Source organism: Ambystoma mexicanum, chromosome 6p, assembly GCF_040938575.1.
Source record: "Ambystoma mexicanum isolate Mex_15411 chromosome 6p, UKY_AmexF1_1, whole genome shotgun sequence".
In the NCBI taxonomy this organism is placed as follows: Eukaryota; Metazoa; Chordata; class Amphibia; order Caudata; family Ambystomatidae; genus Ambystoma; species Ambystoma mexicanum.
The window spans coordinates 1,326,885,759-1,326,903,690 of NC_090935.1; the positions used below are offsets into that span (position 1 = coordinate 1,326,885,759).

General features: G+C 41.4%; 1 protein-coding gene across 2 annotated transcripts in view; it reads right to left on the reverse strand.

Moving 5' to 3' along the window:
* The window catches only part of LOC138510377 (coiled-coil domain-containing protein 171-like), a 3,784,015-nt gene that overhangs the window by 118,782 nt on the left and 3,647,301 nt on the right, over nucleotides 1-17,932 (reverse strand). For both annotated transcript variants that reach the window (XM_069625990.1, XM_069625991.1), the window contains one exon: nucleotides 5,234-5,449. In XM_069625990.1, coding sequence (XP_069482091.1) covers nucleotides 5,234-5,449 — 216 coding nt within the window. The remainder of the gene's footprint in view (nucleotides 1-5,233; nucleotides 5,450-17,932) is intronic.

Below are 17,932 nucleotides of genomic sequence, written 5' to 3' on the forward strand. Positions count from 1 at the left end.
GGATTTGTCCCTGGCCGGTCCATGGCACTAAACCTTAGGCACCTATTTAATATCTTGGCACACAAAGACCCCTGGGCACAGCTGTTGCTGCGGCCCTTGACATACAAAAGGCTTTTGACTCCGTGTCTTGGCAGTTCATGTGGGCGGTACTAGAAAAATACTATTTTGGGTCACGATTGATTTCGTGGATTAAACAATTGTCTGCACATCCAGTAGCAAGGGTAAATGTTAATGGTACCCTATCACCTCCGATAAAAATATGTAGCGGAACTAGGCAGGGCTACCCTCTGTCACCGTTGCTGCTCGCCATGGTGATGGAACCATTGGCAGATGCTAACCCTGAGCAAACACATGCAAAGGGGTATCAGACTTACAAGAGAACCGGAAATTATTTCATTGTACGCAGGTGGCGTATTGTTGTTCATACATGACCCTACCAGGCACCTGGCACCAGTACTGCAAACCGTCCACAGGTTCGGAACTATGTCCAGATTATGTGTCAACTGCACAAAGTCTGAATTATTTCTGTTAACTGATGCAACCAGACCCCCGCCGGATCTAATGGGTTTTACTTGGTCACCATCAGAAATAAAATATTTGGGAATAATTGTCACACGGCAGAGGGCCTCTCTATATGCCCGTAACTTTGGCAACTACCTGCCTCAGTTGCACGCTAAACTTTGTACCTGGGCAAAACTCCCAATTACTATCGCAGGTCGTGACATGCTCCTGAAAATGCTGCTGTACTACTTTATCAACGTACCACTGTGGTCTGGAACAGTGTTCTTCGAGACGCTGGAGAAGGCAATGAACGGTTTTATGTGGCATGCCGACAGAGTGCGGCTTAAATGAGCACACTGGCTAGGCCTTGTGATAGAGGGGGCTTTGGTGCCCCTAACTTTGAGCAGTACTGGGTGGCGGTGCAAGCACACTACGCAGCCTACTGGTTCGATGAGGACGCACAGCACCCTCACTTAAAATTGGAAAGACATGATGCAGGTACCCATGATGTGGCGCTCGCTAATATTACCACCATGCAACAGGGAAAGAACAGATAACGACCCAGTGACTGTAACAGCCTTAGCACGGGATAAAATATGGAAGATATTAAACAACCCCAGGCCGTATCATAAAGACCTGCCTCTTTGGAATTTTCTTCCATCATTTCCTACTGTAAGCAAGGTTGAGGCAAGACAAAGGGGAAGGGATGGATATGTAGCAATGGGTGATGTGTACCATATGGATTCCTTTATGGAATATCGAGACTTAATTAAACCCTTCTGAAGGCAGTCCGTGTAATGGTTACAGTACACCGGGCTCCGCCGTGCTATTAAACGCACATGGGGCACATTCCCAATACAGCCGCCAGAAGAACCACTGTTAGGCACCTTGATGAGCGATACCTCCCTTGGTGGGACGGTGGCCAAATTGTACGGTGCTATTCAAGATCGGGGTTGTAAACCCCTGGTCAAGCTTAGGGAGTCCTGGTGAAGAGATATGGGGGAACACATCACCAATGAGGGGTGGGAGTCTATATGCCAACAAACCTGCGAAGTGTCCTTTAACTCGAAGTTCTGGTTCATTCAATTTAAAGTATTACACCATTTCCATTACACCCCTGCCCGACTACACCGATTTTCACACACATATTCACCCTCATGCTCCAGATGCCACAAAGCGAGGCAAACTATATGCACATGTTGTGGAGTTGCCGAAGTTAGAGGTCTACTGGGCAGGAATTTGCAATTCCATATTAAACTACAGACTAGACCCCACATCCTCTACCAGCTTGTTTCATCAATTAGAACATATATAGGGTAGTCCACGTAAGCTGGCAAGTTTATGCCTGTTACTGGCAGTCCACTATGTTCTACTGGTATGGCTTCGCCCGGTTTGCCCAACTGTTCCCCAATGGCTTAAAGCAGTCACATCGGCTTCAGACATGGAGGAACGATGGTGCGCTTTACAGCGCAAAAACTGTTGCCCAAAGGACATTTGGCCACCATATCGCAGCTACCTGGTGCCTTCTCAGACAACTTCAGAAGACACTGAGGACTCATCTGCTGCAATGTGATGTCAAAAATACTCATTCAATGCTAATTGTTCCACCTGATTTCCCTCCCGCACTTGATGTAAGGATGAGTCCTCGTGCAATGTTCAATTGAGTCCTAGATAAGAATGCTTGGTTGCAGATAATATTGTTTTCATTTGTAATGTTAAACACACTCTAATAAATAAAGTTTAAAAAAAATGATATTGAGTACTGACAATAACGAATCTCAGATACTTCCTGTGCTTGTGATAGATCAGCACATAAATGTAAGTGTCCTGAAGATTGAGTGACACCAACATGTCCTGGAGCTTAAGGGCTTGGAGGATCTGCGAAAGGGGGACCAGTTTGAATTTGTCTTTGCTGAGGAACTTGTATCAGTGCCTATGGTCCAAAATGGGTTGCTGTCCTCTGTCCTTTTTGAGTACCATGAAGTAAGTAGAATACCAACCATGGTTCCACTACACTAAAGGTACCTTTTCTATCACACCTTTCTCCAGCAATGCTGGAGAAGCAGATCTGGAGCCCGTAAAGGATGCATAAGCCGGGGGACAGTCTGGGGGTCTTTTCAGGAAAGAAAGGCAGTAGCCCTGGGATACTATTTGCAGCATCCATGAATAAGGAGTAATGGTATAATATTCGTCTAAGTGCCGGGTCAACCTTCCTATCACTGGAGTTTTATGGGAAAAGTATTTAAAGTGGTTTTGAGGCTGTGGGTGCAGTTGAAGGTAGGGATGAGACTTATGCTGGAGGAGGTTTTCCACCTCAACCTCCTGCTGGGTCGGAGTATTTTCTCTGGCCCTGTATTTCAGTAGCCCATCCTCTACCCCTTTGATTTAGGGTGGAAATAAAACACCACAGTTTACCATTCCAGCCCTATGTGGGAGCCTTCTATTGATGTTGGAAAATGTGCCCCCCTAGGATTCAGCTGCTGATTTGAGCTTAAAGCTTTCATCCACTTTCGGACCAAATAAACTTGAACCGTCAAACGACATGTCCAACATCTTGGCCTGAACATCTCTGCAACACTCTATTAGGGTGTTGATGCTCTGTAATGCTGCGCTACTCTTCACAGACCTGTGTGCAAGAATGTTTTTCGGCACCCATTACTCCATCATCCTGGCTCAGCGGAGCCTGCCACACATAATGGAGGGATTACCGCGATAGCGGGCATGACTGCGGGGCAGGTATTTGAAACCCCTGGGAGTTGCAAGGGGTAGCAGCTGCGACCCCTGATGATTTCCCTGCAACCTCTGCAACTGCTTCTGCAACTCCTGGTCAAGGAATGACGAAGCAGTGTGAAAATGAAAGTAAAGGGGGTTCTTGGAGCCCTCTTTAATTTCGGAAATAACCCTGTCCAGTTTTGGCTTTCTAAAATGTGCTATATCTGCAAAGATGCAGCAGGAGAATAGTGTTTGTCTAATAATAAGGCCAGGCAGACTGGAGGCCCTAGAGCCACAGCTTCTTATTTAGGGTCAACTTGATTGTTTTATGTTCCTAATGGTTTGTGTCCTCCCACAGATTCCTTATCTTAGAAATCAATTCCTGCTTTAGCCGAACTGGCACTGTGCAGCTTTGCGTCAAAGTCCAATGACGCTCTTCACACCTGTGTCCAAACGCGATGTTGATGGTGATATAAATATGTCGCACTGCGCCCCTATGTCTCTGTTTAGTTTTCTGTATGATCAGCACGCTCTTGGAACGGTTCAATTCCCTCAGATGTTCTTGGATGCATGTCGATTACTTAAATTCTCTTCTGTAAAATATCAAATGTGAAACCAACAGATTCCAAGAGATGTGAGGACTGTGATTCCAGAATTTCGATCACCGATCCTTACAGAATTTGTCTCTGGTGTCTCGCTACAGGCCTTGATGTTGTTGAGTGTGGCTCCTGCCAATCGATGACATCTAAGGCGTAGGAAGAGGAAATGAGAGCTTGATCTAAGTCGCTCAACTTCTAAATCTCTGAGTACCATGCCTGTAGAAAGGAAATCCTCCAAGGGTTGTAGTTTCCGCGGGTGAGAGATCCCTCGAGAGACCCAGAAAATGAGCCAAGAAGCACTTCAAAAGATCCCGGTCCAGAAGTAACTCACATTATTCCTCTTCATCATCCTCTAAAAAAAAGAAGAGACATCACCACTCTTCTTTGACAGATTCCTCACCTGACAGACGCCAGGGACGTTTTCCCTCGAAGTTCTCTTCCGTGGTAAAATGGGAAGAGTTTAGAGTAAAAGTTTTCAAAGGCTGCACCTTCCTCTCCTTTGAAAGAAAGTGTAAAAAAGATGGATCCCACCGTGTCATGCAAAACCGGCAGGGACTTCGACAAAAGCTACCAGCGTAGCATTGACTTTGTCAACATGGCATAGCTTCTTTTGTACTGGAACCTGCGTCAACACCCTATTCAAAGGAGGCCTCCAAGTCGAAGAGACCATCAACCTCACCGTTGATGTACGCACCACAGTTGCACTGAACAGGTGCTGTTTTTAGGTTTAAGAAAGGGGTGCTAAATGAAGTGCAATAATGCTACATTATTAGATGTGGGGTATTTTAGAATTGTCATTTCGAGACGTAAAAGCAAAGCGTAAAATGAAGCATTGACTGCCTTGTACTTACGCTTCATATTTAAAAATTAAAGCACAGTGGTTAGACAACTTAAGGTTGCATAAAAGCAGAGCGTAAGAGCAAGGTTTAAATTGTTAGCACACTGGTATTAAGCCTGACCTTTTCAGTCCAATGACTTGCAAAAGTAACCCCTGATGCAGGATTTAACACCTGGTTTTGGTTTTTACTCTTCTAAGACCATGGTAGAGTTTATCCTATTTTCAGTGACAATAACCATTATTTTAAGTAGTATTTCTTCCTGTATTGGGTATTGTATTTATCGCACGATGTAACTTGACCAATAGCAGTAGAGTATTCAATTTTACCATTAGCTACTACTTTCCCCTATGTTAATGCTATATATTTTGCTGTCGGTTGTAATAACCAAATATAGCCAGCAGTATTTATGCTGCCCTTGACATAATGAGGTCATTTTTATTTGCATTCATTGCACGATAATACTAAATCGCTTGGACAAGGATTATTTTGTATTTGGAGAATGCACAAAACAACAATAAGCCTGACACAATAATACAAAATAAAACAATGTCATGTGTATGTTCGGAAAAGGGAGACACTTACCCTAACGCTCTTATCGTCAAATGTGAAAACATCATCAACTGCAGGGACAGCGTTTTTCCTAATGTCTTTGCAAGCAGCAGTAGTAGCTGCTAAGTGGGCATTGATGCGTGATTTTTGGGCTTGAAGGCACGCACGTTCGCTCTCTATAGCCTCCTTTCCTGCACTCGGTTTCATGTTTATAAGGTTGTAGACATCGATGAAACAGTCAACGAGTTTCTAACACAAAAAGAAAACGAACATTGTCAATACCACATACAGTGTTAATACAGTTACAAAAAAAGAGATTTTTGCAGAAAAGTCATATCTCATTTTCAACAATATCAAAGCAAGTGCAGTGACTTTTTTAATTACAATTAACACAAAAGTACTGCTAGCATTACATGCGAAAAAACAAATATGTTTTCTTGCATTTGTATAGCACCTACTGCCAAAGGCTATGGCATTGAAGTGATTTTTTCCTGTCTGAGAGGCAAAGGAGGACTATGGTAGAACATTCACTAGTGGTAGGGAGTAGCAAAGTCGGGTGGATAGTTGGGATGAAGGTGGGGATTAAATAAAATGCACAGGAAGGCATGAGAATGAACGATGGAGGAGCTATCTGTACAAATGGACCCCATTTATCGTGGGGCTCCATTGTACTCTAAGAGGCGCAGCGCTAAGAAGAGAGATAGCTGGAGAGGAGGGGTTTGCGGCGCCAAAAAGGGAAGTCTGGGATTTACTCACTGCATGATGGACCTGGGCATGTGGAAGCCATGCGCAAGAAAACACAGACGCCAAAGCCCTTCCGGTTACTTCCCTAGGGCCGCAGCAACATTTGGGAGGGGTGTATGTCAGAAATCCGAATTTGCCAAGTTTGTAAAGCTCCCTGGAAAGAGAGCAAAAAAACCTCCAATTTTTTAGATTTCCTCATTTATGTCATGGTTACAAGAATCTTACGGTTGAACAAGAACCAGTCTCTGGCAAAATATTTGAGACAAGGCATGAAGAAACCGTAACCCATAGAACAGGCTGTCACTTGAGGGAGCCATTATGCAAGAAAATGCAAGAAAAAGCAAGAAAATTATAATTGCATCGAGGGGAGCACCAATGTTGTGCTTCTATGCACCGTGATCCTTTCCATCCTTTCCATGCAATTTTCCTCTTTTCCAAGTCAAAGGGCCTCAGGTGTTTTCTGGTCAGGAAACAAGGGTGCCACTAAGCTCACCAGCACCCTTGTTTCCTGATCGACAAACTCTGAGTCTGCCTGCCGTGGCTGCTATGCCCAACAGATCTGACCCTGCCGGGCGCAGCAGCCACAGTAGACAGACCCATCACAGAAGCACCAGTAGCATTAGCAACGGTGCCGGTGCTTCTGTGTCCCCACTCCCATAGAGTCCTACAGGACTCTATGGGAATGGGGACTTACATTCTACCGGCGCCAGACTTCCCGGGCCGCAGGAGTTGTAATCTCCCGGTGGCAACGGGAAGTGAGGCACCAGTAAAATATTACAGGTCCGGCGGCAACCCGGTGGTAGCACCGTCAGGGTTACCGGCAGACTCATAATGAGGCCCACAGTGGGCTATTTTTCATCCTCATGCTAATTGCTCCATTTTCACTTTTGCTCAAAGGTACCCTCCGTGTAATGTTTCTCATTTCCACTATGTTGTTCAAAAGTGAGGCATACAACATAGCCAAAATCGCATTTACTCTTCAAGTATAAATGCAGTCTTCAAAATATGGTTTGCATGAAAGCATGAAGATACCATGCTGGTGGAAAAACCTAGTGGTTTTGCTGGCGTAGTGGAAAAGATAGGCAGAAATCGTCATCCTGTTCCACACCCACACTCTGTCTGCCATAGTACAAGAAGAGATGCAAAACTTGACACAAACCTTTTAACCAGCTTGTTGCACCTTCTTTGTATGATGTGGGTTTAAAAATGTCAATAGTAACATTTCAATGTTTCTCAGATTTGTAGTCCAATGTTCATGTAATGTTTCCTTTACGAATTATCACTTTGGTGGTAATCTGCTTATGAAACCTAGCTAAATAATTAGCAGTAGTTAAATATGCTGCTATACATTAAAAGAATTGAGAACTCACCTTAAAAATATTTCCTTTCCAATTTTGCAGTCGGCCATTTTGTTTTGCAATTCTTTGTATGGGATATCAGTAGGAGGGAGGTGTGCAAAGCCATTTACCCATAAACATAAACTATGAACACCCCAGGTGCCTAACAGCATTAAGTACCTCCTTTTGGGAGAGGATTTGGTGGTAATGACCTGAGCCCTCGACAAGGCGCTGGCTGGCAGGCCATTATAAACAAATTCATTAATATTTTTTTATGCGCTTAATACCAAAGACAAGTCTCTAAGCCTCCAAGCGCAGGACCAGGATCCAAACCTGTGTTTCTCTGGGTTGTCTTGCTTACAAATCAAACGCATTGTCCCTGAGCTATCCTTCCATTATTACCAAATCTCACCCCCGAAGGAGGTTCTCCATGCTACATTACATAATATAAGACATTTGTCTTTAATAAAATAATGATTTCCTACCTATAATCAGGGGCGGAGCTGTTATCGTTGAAAATAATGTCTTTTGTTAGATTTCACATTTAAAAGGGATGACCGAAATGTTAAAAATGTATCACACGTGCACAACTCACATTTTTTCTCCCCAAACTCTCTATGAAATTATTTAGTATAGAATCCAGGCAGCAAAAGATGAGAGGCGGTCACATTAGAGGGACTTACACAGGTTCTTGTGACTGGAATATCTTGGAATATCTTGGCTGCAACCATTGAAATCAGGTTCTGCCAAATGTGGGACGTTTACCATGTGCAAGTATGCACATGCCAATACTCAAGAATTTGTCAACGAACAAGGTATCAAAATAACCATCAAAGACGTCATCAACTGTCGAACGAAATATGTGGTTTATGCCATCATTTGCCTTTATAGTAAGGTTTATATAGGCAGCAATATCAGGGAGTTCAGATATAAGAACACATGGCCACCCTAGGCAGTCAAGATCCTAGATTACCCCATGTGACACATTGGCAGACGTTCCATCAGATGGATGACAAGAAGGGTATGAAGTTCCTTGGACTTCAAAAAACAAGAGTGGACAAGAGAGGAGGAGACCGAGAACTCAAACTGTGTCAACTTGAATCCTAATGTATTTGTAGGATGCGTTCTACTGAACACGGTCTTAACAGTGATCACAAGATGGGTGCATTCTTATAAATTATCCTTCGTGATATCATCCACTCAAGTACACTTGTTTGTGCTATTTACAAAATGGAACTTGATGTTTCTTATCTTTTCATAAACTGTTTGGTAATGGCATGAGCTAGTCTAAAGGCTGTGCCTAATCTCTGTTTCAGGCTAATGAAACAACTAAACAGAGAGATTAGACAGTTAACAATGTTGTACTGTGATAAGAGCCTTACACCACGGTAAATTATGGTCAAGCCTGGAGAATGCACATGTGGGTCTGTTTTGATGAATCAGTAGGTCTGTTACAATGAATTTGTTTGGTACGCAAAGTGCTGCGTTATCACATTCAAGTTGACATTTTGCATTAAAACTCACACTAATTTGATAGCGATATAATTTGAACATTCCTGATTGGAATCTAGTACCATAAATCAATTTGATTAGTCCAATGTGCAAGCAAAGAATAAGTTGACCCATGCGCACACTATACTAGGGGTGTCAACATACACAAAAAATGTGTTGTCCTTTTTGTGGATGTTTCCTTTCAGTGCATCTCATATTGATAACACATTTTAGACAGCCACTTCTTTGTATTTGCATATGCAGCCATTGGAGACATAATGAACTGAATACTGATTAACTGACATTGCAAAAAATAGTAAGGCTTTGGTGTTAGGTAATCAATTAGTTAACTGTATATACATAGAATGAGGCTAACAATGTCGACATTTCACTGTTTCACCAGCAAATCCTTGCTACTCATAGTCAGTGTAACGCAGATTCATGTGTCAATAATAAGCAAAGCAGCAAGTTCTGCACTATTCTCTAGCATATTCACACATAGTTCGGGCTACACCCTTTATCTTGTCTGATTGCAAAGGGAATCACAAAGTTACTCTTGTGCCATGCTTTGGCAGTCACATGCAATTTAGCATAGTGCGCTTGTGATATTTACAGACAGTGCATTCTAGCTCTGTGTGTCTACAATAAGCGAAATCTGCAACAATTCTAAAATATTCATTTCCACCTAACTCCATACCATAGCGTAAGGATTATAGCAAGTCAGGCTAGATCTATTACCCTGGTTGGAAATACTAGGGGATCTCAATATGAAATGATTGCTGTTCTCACTGTTGGTCCGCGTAGGTTGGAGCTGTAGAGGGATGAATCTTTCAGGACCAGTATGGCATCTGGCTGTAATCGTGTGAGTGCTGTTGGGGACAGATAAATATGTCATCCATAGCTTTTGCCCCGCACCCAATCCAATACTGCACAGGTGAGAAGCATTACTCACTCAGAGAACCATACCACCCTTATCCCAGGCAGGTACAACAAGACATAGAGACAATCTAAGCTGAAGATGGCAATAGCAGTCAAGCTAAAGTTGTAACATCAATAAGTGCGCACACTAGACACAAAGTAGATATGCATTCCACATGAAGAACATGTACATTAGGTCAAATGTGCATTTATACATGACAATTATCAACTTATCAACCACAAGACATGAGGAACACTAACATAACCAATGTATAAGCTGAATGCAACAAGAACAGCATGCAAGTATAGCTCTTTTACATACAAATAAGAGCGTAACAGGGAAACCATCTTCTCTAAAATGGATGCCAAAGCATGCTTTTAAATAGACAAAAGCTTGAGGCTTTCAGAAAACTCAAAAGGCTGAATCCGCAGAAATACAGATCTGTAGAGAGCTCAGGTAGTAGGTGGCAGTTAGTGCCAAGGTCAGAAGGAGATAGGTTGGATGGGAGCGGCAGATCAAAGACACAAGATAGTGATTCTCAGGACATAGGCAGGATACTCCCCAATTAATTCAAGCTTACAAGAGCACAACCAATCTTTGTTAGCGGAATGCAACGGCACAATGAGCCAAAAGAACTCCATGGAAAATAACACAAGAGAGACCACAGAGGAAGCAGAAAACATGGCACACACATTAATAATAGCTAAAATCCCAATAAATAGGAGGTAATTCCACTTCATAGACGGTCCTCTAGCATGTGACTCGTAATTGGAAAACACTGGCTATTAATTAGGTCACAGCAGAAGACAGGACACCTGTGGTACGCCCTAAAAGCACACAGACCCAAGGTCAAGAACACAGAGCTAGCCGGAGCTCATAGTCTAAGGAATGAGGGATTGTAATTTCTTTAATGAACAGAAGACAGTTCATGAGCCTCTCTCCCCCTACTACCCGTACTACCTGTCTGGTGCATATCTTGATAACCTGCCAAATATCAAAGGTTGGTGACCAAGAAGCCAACCAATCGAATCCCTTAGTGTCATGCAGTCCTCCATGTAGTATGCCAGCCAATTATGATGTATTCTTACTTTTATCAAGATTGGGATGGTCTCAGGAGGGGCCACCAGATATCATTTACCCAATTAACTGTGTAACCCTTATATGATCTATATGTAGCCACATCACTTAACCAAATCACATTCCGCTCGGTTTTTCAAACTTGTGATGATTTATGACTCGAGAGATGATGCGTCAGAGGTACTTAAAGTGTTGTGTTCTATGAATTCGGAGAGAGACTCAAGATTTGGATGCTTGTATGCTGTCCCTGCTTTATTTGGGTGATAATAAATCTGAACTTTACCTTGAACTTTGTATACTTCATCATTGAGTTTTTCTTTGAATAAATCCAGTACCTCTGGTATACCGGGAACTTCAGGGCCCACTTAACAGTGCTGCACTTTCTTTGTGGTATGTAAACATACACAAATATATAATAAACAAGCCATGTATGGAAGGCAGGATGACATCAGCCATTCAGCTTTATATCAGGCATAATGGTTACTGAACATTCATTATTGTGTGATCGTTAACACCATCACAGTGCATTACTCCAGACTGAAAGGAACGGGTAAGCTATGGACCTAATGTGGTATCTCAAGCTCAATTTCTTGTAACACGTGAGTTTAACAATGACAGTGTTATTCTAGACATAGAAACAAGTTATGTTTTCCTTTTCTATTCAAGGACTGGAAACTATTTCTACTACTGGCAGCATAAGAATTGTTTTCACTTTTTCCTTTGAACTGAGCTTCTATGAAATATTGTAAACTCTGGAATGGACACTTTGCTGGAAAGAGATAATAATGTGTGCTTCACAGGTTTTAGATTTAAATATCTATTATCTTGCACAGTGCTCCATTTTCAACTGTGCTAATGCAAGAAATAATACAGCACCTCTGACAACAGGTCATTGTTTTAGTCTACCCATAGTTCACTATTGATTTAAACCATGCACACCCAGTGGTGATATTGGAACATGTTGGCAATTGGGCACAAATGGAACACAATGATGATAAGAATCGTTTTCACTATATTTCTTATTTTTATTAAAGATCCATATTTTTTGCTTGTGCCTAGAATTAATGTGTTTTCTCTTTTTCTCCCTCTCTCTCATGCCAATTTCTTTTTTATTGATTGTAATTGATGTGTGGATTATGATGTGCAATATATATGGTCACTTTACTTTTGTAGAACTAGCCCAGCCTTGACAAAGACTGATAATAGGTCAACACACGTGTTGGCACTTGGGCACTTGCAATTTCTCATCTCACATACGTTTTTTTTGGGAATATGGAATAAATGGTTAAAAATCAATTTCAAGAGTGACATGCCCTCATTGGTGGGAGCGGAAATCTAACTACCAAGAATGCTAACTCACATCTTTACTTAATCATAATTCGCAGCTAAAGAGCAATTCATATTTAGCGATACCCACATGGTTTGAGGTGTAGTAACTTTTTCTTAAATTACCTTACATCACAGATTGCTACAGGAGATTACAAGCTATACCATCCCCCTCACCCCTGTGCTCTATTGTCTCTGTCCTTGGAAGGGATAAATATAATTATCATTTAGTCTAAGGTAAGCATGTCTTTGAACAGAGGTCAGCCATCTGGCAGCGCAGGGCTTGTTATAAATCAGGAAGAATCTATTAAGCTAAGCTAACTAAATACAGAGCAGCTTCTGAACACAAGTGAGCACAGAAGAGTATAGACAAATATCTTTTGAGAGCTTGGTTCGACAGTCTAAGGACAGTGTTTATGAACACGACTATGCATATACCCGTTTTGTGGCTGACATGTGCTTCCTCTAAAAAATGCTTCAAACAACAACGTTTTACTCATCTTCAACCTTTGCTAAACTCTGGCTCAGCCATTAAATACTAACTGTCCATGTCTAACCGATGGCTTGGAACATAATCCAGCCCTGTTCAAGTTAATAACTGAGTTTAAATGGACCGCTGTGAAAAACAACCAATTTAAACTGCACATAATCACACAAATCATTAAAAATACAATTTCACCTATAACTTCACAATGCTCAGGTCATTTGAGAAAGTGAAGACAGTTCTGGATTAAGGAGAGAATGTCCCAAAGTATGAGTCTAAATATTAAATATTAGTATATATCAATTGTTGATAAATGTACAATCATTTACCAACATTGTAATTTTTCATGCTACTGAAGCATGCACATTGTTATATATTGGGATTTGTATGGTGATACCAAAAATGTATGACTCAATCTCAATAATATTATAGGTTCAGAAATAAACTTATGGGGCCGGAAATGGATTGTAACATGGCTAAAATTTGACATATTCCAATAATGGGGTGTTCCACTGCGAGTGTCAATTTCTAAAGGGAACCAAAGGGAAAACTCAACCAATGAAAACATATTCAATGGGGCTCATTACGAGTATGGCGATGTGGGAAGAAATTGTGGTAAAGGAATTAGTGCTGCTTTTCCCGCACTGCCATACTACGAGTCTAGCTCTGGAGTGGAAAAATCAGCAAAATCAGCAGAATTAGTGCAGCCGTAATTCGGCCGAAATGCCCAATGGAGTCCTCTGGTGTCTAAATTAATGGAGACTAACAAAGCCACCACCTCTTGTGGTCCACCAGACCAAGTGGCATTAACAATAATTCCATTGGACGGTATTCTGGCCATTTTATCACCAGAATACCACCCAATTCGTAATGAGGCTCATTATGTTAGATGGCAATGGATGTGAAAATGTAGCCTCCAAATACCCCAAACACAGCAAGTAGGGAGAACTCTGGGATACTGGAAACTCTACAGACAGGGAAACCCTGCCTGAGTGGATAAGTGCTGAAGGGGGATTGTACCTTGCTGATGATGGAGGACAACCTATGAGAGCTTTGTCCAGTAGAAACCTGAAGGAGAACTTTGCCTACATAAGACAGGATTCCCTGATAAGGAAGACAGAAAGAGTCATAGCTGACTGGAGCTGTGAGATGCCGTAGCAGCGCTATGATTTAAAAGACCAACCCAGAAGTGGGTATAAAAACCCTCTGATAGCAAACTGAAAGTCCATTAGGGGAATCCATTACCAGCTAAACCACTGAAGGGGGCGTGGGGGCTGTAAGGAAAGCAATTGGGGAAATGATTTTAAATAGAATGCCATAGCAGACATATTTTAAGACTGGAACTGTGAACTGGTGAGCAACATATCACAGTTCACAGAGGATTATTAAACATTTGACTTCTGAAAGCCATAGATAGATAAAAAGAGAAATTCTGAGTACATCCATACCATTCTAGTGGGATGAGAGGGAATTTATTTTGTCGATTTTGTTTCCCAATTATGTCAATTTAAATTACTAATGAAATATAACAGACAACTTTACCATGAAAAGAAAGGACACTGTATAAACAAGATTATAAATGCCAGGTAGGATTTGGGTTAGCTTTTATCCCTTCAGAGAATTATATTTTCATATCTGCATGATTTGTAATGGAACGAATGTTTTGTGTTCTTCAAACATGAAAGCACAGTTTCCTAAACCCAACCTTATGATTCTTAGTGCAACCCACCATAGCCTGTATGTTGCAAGCATGCCTATGCATAGATTGTTTGTATGTTACATACATGCTTACACTAGAAACCAATAGCACCTAGTGGAAGCCAACCTTTTTGTGTGTTACATGCATCTGTACATTAGAAACCAATAGCACCATATATTTATAGAAGAAGACTGCAAAATGAAATTAATTAAATCTAATGTATATGATGTAGATTTTCTCTAATGTCAAGACTTGTCAATGATGTTAGAGAAACTCAAGTGACATGGTTATGTTGAAATAATCTCTCTAATACCAACGCTTGTCGTTGATGTTGGAGAAAATAAAATGCATAAAATTATCTGTGGTCAATTAGAATAAGAAATTATGTACAAGTCGACAAATGGCAACATTGAAGGTATTTCGACTTGTGCTGTCTAGAAATGTATATATATAGAGAGAGAGATTTGTTTTGTATGAATGGATGTTTGTGTGTCTTGTAATTTAGCAAGAAAACGCATGCAGGTTATAGCTTATTGTAGACGAGGGACTTTTTCTTGTTTGTAAAGAGTATTGTGGTTGACTTTCCCAGCTTAAAATCAGGGGACCATCTTTGGTTTTGATATACTATTTGTACAAAGCGAAAAATACTGATCTAAAATAGCATGTTTCTTGTCCTAAAGTTTTTGGGGTGGGACTGTGTAATAGGGAGTGTTAGATCAGAGGTGCCAGCTCAGTGAAATGAATGGTAATGTTTAGAAATATTCAAAAACTCAATTAAAACGCCTTACAGGATGACAAGGATGTCTGAAGACCTTTTTAGGGAACTTTTTTGCGTGAGCCCTCTTTTATGAAATCAATGTTATGAGTGTTCTTATGCAGGCAGCGTGCCTGGACATTGTGTCTAACTGCCTGCTGTTGTTGATAGCCTGTAAGCGAATTTCTTAATGTATGTGAGTACTAGTGGAAAAGCCTTTGAACACGGGCCACAGGGAGTAAAGAAAAGCATTTTAATTTATTTCAATAGAAGAACAATAGACACAGTAAGACCACTATATATCCTAGGACAATAGCTCCCAACAGTTTTATTGACAACAGGTGAAACTATGTACATTTGGACAGTCTCTGCAGCGCATGACTGCATTGGACAAACAGAAAAAAAGAACACTGTATGACCACTATAAATCTTAAGGCAACAGCTCCCTCTAGCGGAACCAACAGGGAAGCGAGCAGTCTCTACTGCTCATGACTGCATCAGACAAACATACATCTGGCCTTTCATTATTATAGATAATACAGTGTAGTTTTGTTGTCTGTCAGTAAGAGAATAATATAACAAAGGGCATGTAATGTAATTGCTGAAATGCCAGTCAAATCATTCAGTATTCCAGTATGTTAAAAAGGAAATGGGATCACAAACCACTCATGAAGGAAACTAATAGAAAGGCGGGCGCTATTCTGAGCATTGATGATTAGATTGCAAACATGTCTTTATTTTTCATTCTAAATAATTATGACGTTAAGAGTGACAGTAGGGTCTACACACACGATTCCTTCATTTACAAATACATGTCCTGGGAGGATAGCTCAGCCGCAACGTGAACGCCTTGGAAGCAAGACAACATGAAGCAACACAGGTTCGATCCCGGGTCCGCGCTTAGAAACATCTGGGTGTTTAAGCACGTTATAAATACGTAACTAAGACAAAAACAATTACGCAACTAAAAAACAAACAATTCCTGTAACAGCGCCTCGATGCCCGCGGCCTGTGTGAGCGCTTTAAAAATGCAAAATAAATGAATAAAAAAAATGGATAAAAGCATCTAAACATGTCAAAAACTGTATTGTGCTGCATTGTTAAAAATGTGGGCACACAAGGACACAAACTTTAGAAAGAAGACTACAACACACAGCCAAGTTTGCATTTATTCATAATCAATGCAGGCACACAAGGACACACACTTTAGAAAGAATATTACAAGACACACGCACAAGTTTGCATTTATTCATAATCATTAAGGGAAAGATCCGATGGGATTATGTCCACACTATGATTTACAACCCGAGTGCGCAAATCAATTTACGTTTCAAGTTCTAGACAGTAATGTACTGTGGTGCTAGGTGCTGTTTTTTATCCTTTGCCTTTTGTCTGCTGGCTTTATATTTTTATGGATATATAAATACAGAAAATGTATTAGTCTGACAGTTTCATTGCTTAATCAATTTCATAAGAGGGAATTCTTGCAGTAGTCTATAATGTTTCAATTTGGCACGAAATAAATGTAATTTTAGCACCATTTCTTCTGCATGTACAACATATACCTTCCGCTTAGTACGCTTTTATTAAGGAGGCAGTCATGTCAAGACGTCTCACATATTACTTACAGTTGTGTCTGGCTCACCCTGAATAGCTGAACATGATTTTTTAAAGGTTTTTCCAACAAATTCGAATGTGAAAGCTACAAAGAGTACAAAACAGACAGCCAGAGTGGCCTCCCGCTAGGCTGCTATCAGGCATCTCTGGTTGGGTCACACTGTGACAATCAACAAATCGAGGTTTAAGGGCATCAAACATGGAGGCAGGTACCATGGGGAAAGGCCGGGGAATTGGAGACACTGATATTCTGTGCAGAAGGTTGGGAGGGGGACAAGAGAACACCTGGGGGCCTAGCTTCAGGCACAGCCTATCCCAATTCACTCCATATTGTCTGAGGTTAGAGTGCTTCAGCCTTCGTACCTCCAAAAAGGATATTTTATACGATTTATTAAAGATACAAGTATTCCACGGTTACTAACGCTGTTGCAAGTTGTTCGCATTTCTTTATAGACAATTTTAAGGAAATGTATGTGATCCCTGTTGGTAATTTCTGTTAGGCGAAACAGCAGAATGGTGCCTCCTCCCCAACTAACGGTTGTAAGCAGCAAGTTCATCCATGCAGCACATGACCAGCCAGAGGAGACCGGATGGAGATTCCCAGCTTGCTAAGCGTGACTACAGCAAGGTGAAGGGGAACAGTGGGCAGGTTCATCTGGACAATTCTCGAAACTCCAGGGGTGCACCCCCTTGTGCCCTGCCCACAGATTATCAGATGCCAGCTAAATGCCAGGGCATTAGATGCATAGCGGCACTAACATGCACAGTCAGTCATGGTGGAGTCAGCCTGCCAGCGCAAGATTGCCATCACAAAACCCTTTACCTCCCTAAATAATTGAAAAACGCGCGTGCTTGTGGTGGAAAAATATTGCCTGCTATGTATTTAAAATATTTCCAAGTCATTCCATAGTCAACACACTTCGATTATCAGACTTTTCCATGGGTGCCAAGTAAACCCCAACCAAAAATTCAAGCAACGTCTCTTTATTATTACTTGCTTCCAATATTGCCAGGTTCTACACCAACCGGCCTGCTACAAGTGCAAGCTGCAAAAAGCGCTGTAATGCCTGTCGTCAAGGCAGAAATGCATAAACAACTGGACACGCAATTTATGATTTCAGAATTGTATTTTCTGTCTGCACAAAGCAACTAATGACCAAATAAAAGCGTTCTCTGGACATTCGAACCCAAGCCTCTTATCTTACCACTTGTTGCAGGTACTCGCTGCTTCACTCACGGCCATTTGTCTAGATGCCAGGCTTCCCTAGTCCCCTACTCAGGACT